Source organism: Sorex fumeus, unplaced genomic scaffold, assembly GCF_029834395.1.
Source record: "Sorex fumeus unplaced genomic scaffold, SorFum_2.1 ptg000009l, whole genome shotgun sequence".
Classification (NCBI taxonomy): Eukaryota; Metazoa; Chordata; class Mammalia; order Eulipotyphla; family Soricidae; genus Sorex; species Sorex fumeus.
In genome coordinates, this window is record NW_026606066.1 from 34,381,985 (window position 1) to 34,391,421 (window position 9,437).

The following is a 9,437-nucleotide window of genomic DNA, read 5'->3' on the forward strand; positions in this document are numbered from 1 at the left end:
AAATGGAAGGACAATAAATGGTTTTACCAACCATATTCTAAATTTTTCTCCATTATTTTCTGACCCATGGCAAGAACTTAATAGCATTAATATTGATGTCTATTGATAACTAATGGAATTTTTGTTTTATGTTTTAAAAAATTCTACACCAGTTCCTCTACCTTTGGTGTAAACTGGTAATGTTCTCCCCCTCCCCTTTTTTTTTACTTTAAATGTGTCTTTGTGTGTACACATGTATTTACACAGGTAAATACACTGATAAAAATAAACATTTAGTGGAATCAAGTGAAACATTTCATTGTATTGTTTAAATCAACATAAGACTTTAATTTCAGTTACAGTTTGCTATTTTGTACCATCTATGATAGATTACCTTTCATTTTTGCTGGTTAGAAATTAAGTTAATAATAAAACATCATTTTGTTCTATTTCTGATGTGACTGCCTTAGGTTACTTTCCGTACCAGAATCTATCACTGCAATATCAACAGTCAGGGAGTCATCTGTCTGGACATCCTTAAAGACAACTGGAGTCCTGCTTTGACTATTTCAAAGGTTTTGCTCTCGATTTGTTCTCTTTTGACAGACTGCAACCCTGGTAAGCAAATCTTTATATATACAGTAAGACTGTAAGACTGAAAACAAAAAACCTTGGTTTCTCTTGGTTAGATTGAATGTAGCTTGAGAAGTAAATGTTGCTGGGAAAGAAGAGTTCTGTTACTATTGTTAATGGATTTACTGTAGTAAAAATTATGTGACTCGACAGACCACTGAAGAAAGGAACAAAGCAATGTCTAGGATTTCCCTCCCTCCCTCCCTCCCTCCCTCCCTCTCTTCCTTCCTTCCTTCCTTCCTTCCTTCATTCCTTGTTACACTTGGCAACACTCGGGAGTTACTCTTGGCTCTATGCTCAGGAATTACTCCCTGAGGGATGTCGGGGACCAGATGCGATGCCAGGGATCGAATCCATATGCAAGGCAAGTGCCTTATCACTGTATTATCAGTCTAGGCCCTTAAAATATCCCTTTCTTTTTCCTATCATGGTAGCATGTGCTTTAAGGCAACATCTTAGTAATGATGGCCTTAAAGAGAATGAGGCAACTCCCACAGGAAAAGGTCTTTTAATTAGGTATGATAAAAAATGAAAAATGCTGGAAAAAAATTCATGTTCTGGGGCTAGAGAGATAATCCAGCAGGTAAGGCACTACCTTGCATGTGGCCAATCCAGGTTTGATCCCTGGTATTCCATATGGTTTCCCTAGCACTGCCAGGAGTGATCCCTGAGTACAGAACCAGGAGTGATCCATGAGCATTGCCGGCTGGACTGAAAAGCAAACAAATAAATACTTACACATGATAGTAATCTAAAAACTTGTAAATTATTTAATTTCTCTGATTAGAAATATCACATTGTTTTGTTCCCTTTGCCAAGGAGAGAAACTGCTGAGTAGTTAGAATCACAAAATAAGAGGGGTTTACTTTTTACTGGTTGTCATTTGACAAACTTCAAAATTATTGTATGTGTACATATTTTACCTTTATGGAAAAAAATTCAGAAGTTAATGAAAATAAGGATAATTTTTAATGATTAGGATCATACAATATGAAGACTACTTCATTTTAAGTTACATCTTATTATAAATTGTGCCACTATTTAAAAATTACACATTTTAGTTATTTATATCTCTAAGACATGTAGTATTTTTTAATATCTTTCCATTTTTGCAGCGGATCCTCTGGTTGGAAGCATAGCCACTCAGTATTTGACCAACAGAGCAGAACATGACAGGATAGCCAGACAGTGGACCAAGAGATACGCAACATAATTCACATAATTTGTATGCAGTGTGAAGGAGCAGAAGACATCTTCTCACTGTGCTGCAAATCTTTATAGCCTTTACAATACGGACTTCTGTGTATATGTTATACTGATTCTACTCTCTGCTTTTATCCTTTGGAGACTGGGAGAATCCCCCCAAAAGGTAAATGGCTATCAAGAGTAGAACTTTGTAGCTGTAGATTAGTTATGTTTAAAATGCCTACTTGCAAGTCTTGCTTCTTTGGGATATCAAAATGTATTTTGTGATGTACTAAGGATACTGGTCCTGAAGTCTACCAAATATTATAGTGCATTTTAGCCTAATTCATTATCTGTATGAAGTTATAAAAGTAGCTGTAGATGGCTAGGAATTATGTCATTTGTATTAAACCCAGATCTATTTCTGAGTATGTGGTTCATGCTGTTGTGAAAAATGTTCTACCTTTTACCTTTGTCAGTTTGTAATGAGAGGATTTCCTTTACCCTTTGTAGCTCAGAGAGCACCTGATGTATCATCTCAAACACAATAAACATGCTCCTGAAGGCATAGTTTCCTGTCGTAATATTTTAAGTCAGTCTTGTTAGAAAGTGTGTCTGAGATGATTGTTGATGAAAAAAGATGGATATGGAGATTTGACTACTAAGGACTAGTACAAATAAATGAAGTATTAAATTGAAACATTTAAAAATCCTTTTAAATGTGTTTTTTTTTTCTTTAAGCAGTGAGATGATGAATTTAAATATGTAAAACTGGATTTTTAAACCATTGGTCTGAAAAAAACACAAAAGATTTATTATAAGATAATAGGACTTCTTTATATTACTAACAGTAATATGAAAGTCTAGCTTGTTCAGGAGTCTGGTATTTTATGAATCATTTCTAAATTGGGGGTTTCTGTCCTGCAAAGGACAATACTATCTAATACTTTTCATCTGGTAGCTAGTGTATGTCTTTGGTGCATTTTTAACTTCTAATCCTGGTTTTGAACTTTCAATGGTGTGCCATTCCTATTGCAGCATTTGGCTAGTAGATACTGTTGGAGGCAGAATTAAACATACAAAATTCTTGTCTGCCCTGAAGCTGCAATGTTACTTATGCTTAGTGTGAAGATGTGTTATTTGTGAATTGAGAAAATATACCAGACTGTAAATGTTTTGTTGGCTGAATTTTTTAATAATTATTATTTAAAATAATTATTAATAAGATTTAGAATCTTTGCAATATTCAGATTTGGTAAATAGTATAAATACGTGCTTCTCCCCTTTATACTTCCACCCCTATGACTTTCTACTTGTTGAGATAATTCTTGGGTCATGTAATCAAGGTTGTGGAATATGGGGCAGCTCTTTCTTATAGTTCCAGATATGGAAATGGAGTATCATCTTAAAATTTACACGATGGGATAATTAGCACAAAATATATTGCTTCAAGATGATATAGTAGAGCATGGATGATTGCATCTTTAGTCATTAAGAAAGAATGATGAACTCCTACTCTTTGTCAATCTAGGTTTTAAATGAGGATAAAAATATAAAATTGTACTTTTAGATCTGTTTTCCACTTAATCCTTCCTCCCCAACACCAACTTACCATATTAGAACATCAAACATAAAGGTAGTATTTTGAAGAATTCAGGTAACAAAAAGGTAGTATTTTGAAGAATTCAGGTTCAGGTTTATGAGAATCTGAGCCTTACCTATTTTAGCAGCACTAAATCTCTTAAAGGACTTCAAGCTGATGTGATGAGACTGGGGACCTTTTATGTATCAAGATTTCTATGTAGGTGAGTTGTAGAAAGTTGTCTTTCCCCACCTTCAACATTATAGTCTATCCCATGCAGTGAAACTTCTCTTGGTGCTAGAAAAGCTTTCATCACACTGAATAGCTGGATTTTAGGGGATGATGTGTCCCTTCTACAAACTACCTTTGTGGCCTTGAATAAGACACTTTAACAGCTTTGAATTACAGATTATGCATATGTAAAACAAGAGTTAAATTTGAGTATTTCCCAATTGTCAAACTCAAGAACTTGAATATTGTAAAAAATTTTTTTATGCTTATTCTGCTTTCTCTTTCAGGGAACAGGCTACAGTTTCAGATGGACTGAAAAATAACAATCACCATTTTATTTCCTAATATTAAATTCCTTTAACATTTGGGCTTAAAAATAATCTTATTCTCTATTTCTAAAAAACTGTACAGCTTCCCAGTTTTCATAGGTAACTGATCTCTGAATACTATAAATAGGCCTCTCATTCTTTCATAAAATTTTACTGTAGATGTAAATTATGGTATTTTAGAAGCCTGACCCATTACATGTGAAATCCAAATGTAACTTTTTAAGTATTCTAGAGTGTCAGTCACCATGCAGCGCTCTTAAGTTCTGATTGAACTTAGAGTATCCTGATTATGATCCTATGTCCTCAGAGGATCTACGCAGTGCACCAATACATGTCAGGCACCGTTTAGTCACTGATGTGCCTTATCTCATTTAATATCCCCTAAAGATCTTAGGAGAGGAGATATTCTGAGCACTCTCAGTTGACAGGGTGAACTGATACAGAGAGAGGTTAACTTGCCCCAGAATACATAGCCTGTGCAGTATGGTTATGTGGTCCAGTTGTTTTACTATTAGGCTGAGTTTTTGTTTGTAACATAGACAGTTAACATTGAATATCTTTGTATATATGTAAAAATGGATATGATAAATTGATAAATTCTGAAGATTACTTTATAAGCTATAGTACACATTTAAATTTTAATAAATCCTTTATTTTAACATCTCAGATGGCACCTTGCAAAATACAAGGCTGTTAATGCCAGTAGGTGTGAGGTATGCTTATTTATCTTTCTTAGTTAACAAAGACTTCTTTTAATATCCACTGGTTTCCTTTTTTTTTAATTTAGAAAATGAGATTAAATGATGCTATTTTAAATTTGTTTAACCATGAATAGTACAACCATACAGAGAATTGGTAAGCATGCCAAGTATTTAATAGCTATCTTTTTTTTTTTCAAAACAATAAAATGTATTGGATATCTAGATCAGTGTCAGTCTAATTTTTTGGCCAAGGTCCCCTTTGCCCTTTTTCAGTCTATTGATTGGCCCTCTAATCTCATGCCCCTTCATCTAACCTCTTGCTCCCCCCACCCCATTTGTCACCATTTAGAAATATCCTGCGGGCCCTCAGGGGGCCATATGGCCCCGATGAGAAACACTGGAAGCAGTGATTTTCAACGTTTTATACCTGCAAACAAGTACTGGTGTTCATCAGACCAGAGATTGAAAACACTTAGTTAAGCAACAGTAACTTTACAGACTGGCAGCAATTTCTGCAGAGTGCAACAGTCTGAACTAATAGTTGAAAACCACTGATCTAGCTAGACATTAAGTTTTTCAGAATTTTTTTTTATCCAGAAAGTCTTAAATAATCATAAGATTCTGCTGACACTTATAGTTTGAATTGATTCATTTATATGCTCTTCCTAATAGAAACTTGGGTGGTGTGTTTACTTAGAATCAGCTGTGCACTAACTTGTCAAGTTACATTCCTAGAACAACGCAAGGTTGATTGTAGTATAAAATTTAAGTTAACTTCAGTCCCGTGAGTGCAGGTATTAACTTATGTTGTCATGATAATGCTGCATATTAACAAAATTTTAGTTAATGTTCACATTGTGGTCTTTGGATAATTAGGGCTTAATATCAAGCTTCAGTGGTGTTATGAAACCATTTGAAAATAATGTTGAGGCTGAGATGATTCTACGATAGGTAAATTATTCAATGATATTAAAATACTCTTTGGAAATGGAAAACACAAATCTGTTTCAGATTAGTACATTTTTCAAGCAACATCTAAAATTCTTAAACTTTAGATGAGACATATTTGAAACAATTTTTGTAAGCATTTTGTCATTTTATTTGTAAAATTCTTCAGTGACTGAAATGTATGCCCTAATAGTGTGTAATGGATTGTTTCTATACAGTAGACTCATAATTCTTCAAAAAAAGTTACAAAGTGTTACATGGGCAATAGATCTTAGACTGCATTTCTTCTATTGATAGTGTTGAACTTTTTTAATTAGAGATTGATTCTTTCTAATTATCTTTTTAATTAGAATCTACCTTTTTAATTAGAAAGAGATTACCCCTCGTATTGTCAAACCTAGCCTCACTTTCCCTTTTTCACTCTGATATCCATTAAAGTCAGAAACTCTGAAGGAATATTCCAGATTTCAGCAGTGTCTTTCTTTAGTGTGCCACATCTCTGCCACTCATTTTGTTCCATTAGCTCATAAACTAAAAGCCCAAGTCATATTTAAGTGACGGTATTCTAATAAGTAAGTCCAAACATTAAGAACCTAAGTTTCGAAGCTGGAAGGGAAAGAAAAGGGATTAAATTACCTGTTCTGAAGCATAAAAGCTGTGTAAACATCTTTTATCAGTATTAAGTGTGAGAAAGTGATTTGATTAAGATTAGGCAATAGTGCTCTTGTGCCTAACCCTGGGTGTGTTCAAAAATAAATAGAAATGTGGATTAGCCAAAAGAATTGTTCAACAAGTCTAGATCTTGCCAGTGAGGTAGAGTTAGATTAATTTAAAGTGTGTATGAGATTAAAGGTATTTATACAAGTCTGCCTACATAGGCTGTTAAAAGCTATTTTCCCCAATATCTCAAGCCTATTCCTTTGGTGAAGCTTCTCCACTTGTCTCCTTTTTATGGACTTTTTGGTCTTTGAGTTTTTTTCTGAGACAGCACTGACTTCAGAAATAAAGAAATCCAAGCATGAGTGTATTTCCATGTGCCAACAGCAAGCCATGTGCCCTTTTTAGGTCTTTCCTTCCTCCTTCCTGTTACTTTCTTGGAGGGGAACTAGAGGGTTATTGGGCTATAACCTTTTAGTTAATGTCTTTTGCAAGTTTACAAATTTTGAGTGCTTCAATTGGAAGATTATTTCGAGCACTTGCATAGAGAGATGAATACATTGTCACATTCTTAAATACTATTTTCTTGTCCAGATAAATTTTTCTCTTCTTAGCAAAAGAGAGCACATCTTCATTAATATATATTCATTTCCTTTGAGAAATTGAACAGATGTCCCTACTGATTTAGCTGTGAAAATGTTAAAAATTGTTGAATTGTATCAATCTCTATCATATTAAACATGTTATTAATGCTTTTAAAGTAATTATACTTTGTTTCTCATATTACATGATATCTGTAGTCTACATTTTGGCATTTTATAATATGCAATTTAAAACCCTACACATGTTTTTAAGTACTATGCTTTTGGAAAATAATATCTATACTTGTCACTTTGTCTGATCCCATGTCTGACATTATGCATGTTTGCTGGATAACTTACATCATGGATGTAAGTCTTCTCCATTACTTTATCCACAGGTCATGTGTCTTTAATTCCCTACTGATACAGTGCATTGTATATAGTAGGTGCTAGGTCTTTCTTTTCCTGTTAACTTGAAATATGTGAGGTAGCAATGGGCTGTTTGTACCATCTACTTACTGTCTACTTGTTTAAAATGGAGAATGGATTGTAACTTTGAAATTCCCTAATTATACCAAAAAGTTTTCTGACAATATTTGCATAATTTCTCATTATCATTATTACCTTATTCAGTTGATTTTTTTAAATTTTCTCTACTGGTTTAAAAATAAGCACCAAATTAAATATCTTGGTTTAACATACAACATGATGGCTATAGCTAACACTGGTGTACAGTATGTAGGTTAACTGAAAAGAATAAATCCTAAGAATAATTACAAAAGAAATATTTTTTTCCTTTTTTCTTTTCCTTTTTTTGTATGTGTATGAAAAGATAGAGTGTTAGCTAAATCTATTAGGTAATCATAGCATTTGTAAATCAAACTGTCATGCTGTATGCCTTAAATTTACACAGTGATGTATGTTAATTATTTCTCAATAAAATTGGAAAAGAAAAGAAAAAAAGACAAACATTAATCTAGTTATAATACTCTTAGGAAATTTTTAATTGAAAAGTGTGATGACTTAAAAGTTTTGAGAAATGCTCTAGGGAAAATGAGCTGGTATAGAACTTCTATAGAAGTCCTTGAGCGCTGGAAGTTACTTAATAAAATGTGATCTAAACTTTCTTATTTTTTCCCACTTATAGTTTCCATGAGAAAGGAAAATGACATGAGATTTTAAAAACTTCAAAAAATTTTTTATTGATTTCTTTATTTGCTTCATGTTATTCTATGGAATGGGTATGATTGACAGGTGACTGGCAAAAAGTTCCCCAATTCTAGTAGTGTAATTTCAATAGTTTATCTGATTTTACTAATGGGTAGAACTTGAGTATTTTGTGTGTCAGCTGAGCAGGCCCAGGTATGTTTGCTGCTTATTGTTCCCAGGTCCAGCTCAGACCATAGGTTTCGATAAAGGAAAATCTGTACAGAAATATGTAGGACATTAAGTGATGCTGGGGTCCATGAGAAAATCCTATTTCAAGATAAGTCTGCAAGGAGTCTTAATTTAAAAAAGCCCTAGTGGCTGAGATGGGAGTATTTCTGACTAATCTTTACCTGATCATTTATAATTTCATCTTCAAAGCAAAGAAGATGAGTAATGAATTATTAGAAAAGGAGAATGAGGGATTAGGCTCCATGTAAATGTATCATTGGCTCCCTTATCTGAAGTGTCATTTGTTTAACTGCCTGCTGTACTCTTTCCCTGAGCATTTAACTCTCAAATGGTAAAGGTCATGCAAGATAATGTATTTCCTTTTTAATTTTTTAAATAATTTGTTGTTATCTTTTAAAATTGATCACAAACCCCTAGAAATCAGGGCTTCCTTTTGTTTCATTTACTGAATAAGTTAGTTGTGAATTCTGGCAAACACTGTCTTACATATTACACAGTGGATAAGGCATGTGAAAATTTATGTCTTTATAATACTGGATTTCCAGAGCAAGGAGAGAAAAAGAAAAAAGGTTAAAAGTGTGTGCTAAATATGGTGAGGAATAATTTACATGGGAGAATGATAGTCTTAAGTGGAAACAGCAGTCAGTGAAATGATCTGATAAGAGTATACTTGAAACATGCAACAAACAGAGGCCCAGGAAAGTTAGATCAGAGTGAACAACTAGAAGATAGGGTGTAGGGGAAAGCCAAGGATGAGACAGCTGGACAGATCTAACGGGGTCGGGTAGGCTATTTATTGTAAGGTATCTTGATTAAGAATGGTATCTTGATTATTGCATGATATCTCGATTAAGAATGGAAGCTACTGGAGGATTATTATGTCCAAAGATCAGTAGCATATGACATAAATTTATTAGAATTTTATTGCTGGGGAAAGTAACTTTAAGTGAGGCAGGAAAGTAGGGATATAACAGATTAGGAAGTGAATACAGGTGACTTCAACTTAGATGGCATTAGTATAGTTATAAGAGTAGGCACCAAGAATAATGAAATATTTTTCTAAAACATTGTAGTAAAAAAATGAGATGTAGTTGAAGCTTTTTTTTAATAGAAATGTGTTTATTGTGTTTATTTATTTATGGGAAAAATTTAAGTACAGAGGGGCGATTGGGTAATGTAAGAGGGAGGAGTGTCCTAGAGAAAAATCATCTGC

General features: G+C 33.6%; 1 protein-coding gene across 2 annotated transcripts in view; it reads left to right on the forward strand.

Annotated features, from left to right (window-relative positions):
• Positions 1–2,367, forward strand: part of UBE2E3 (ubiquitin conjugating enzyme E2 E3) — a 102,374-nt gene extending 100,007 nt beyond the window's left edge. For both annotated transcript variants that reach the window (XM_056110214.1, XM_056110215.1), the window contains exons 5-6: positions 450–597; positions 1,728–2,367. In XM_056110214.1, coding sequence (XP_055966189.1) covers positions 450–597; positions 1,728–1,825 — 246 coding nt within the window. In that variant the 3' untranslated portion in view covers positions 1,826–2,367. The remainder of the gene's footprint in view (positions 1–449; positions 598–1,727) is intronic.
• The last annotated feature ends 7,070 nt before the right edge of the window (positions 2,368–9,437 follow it).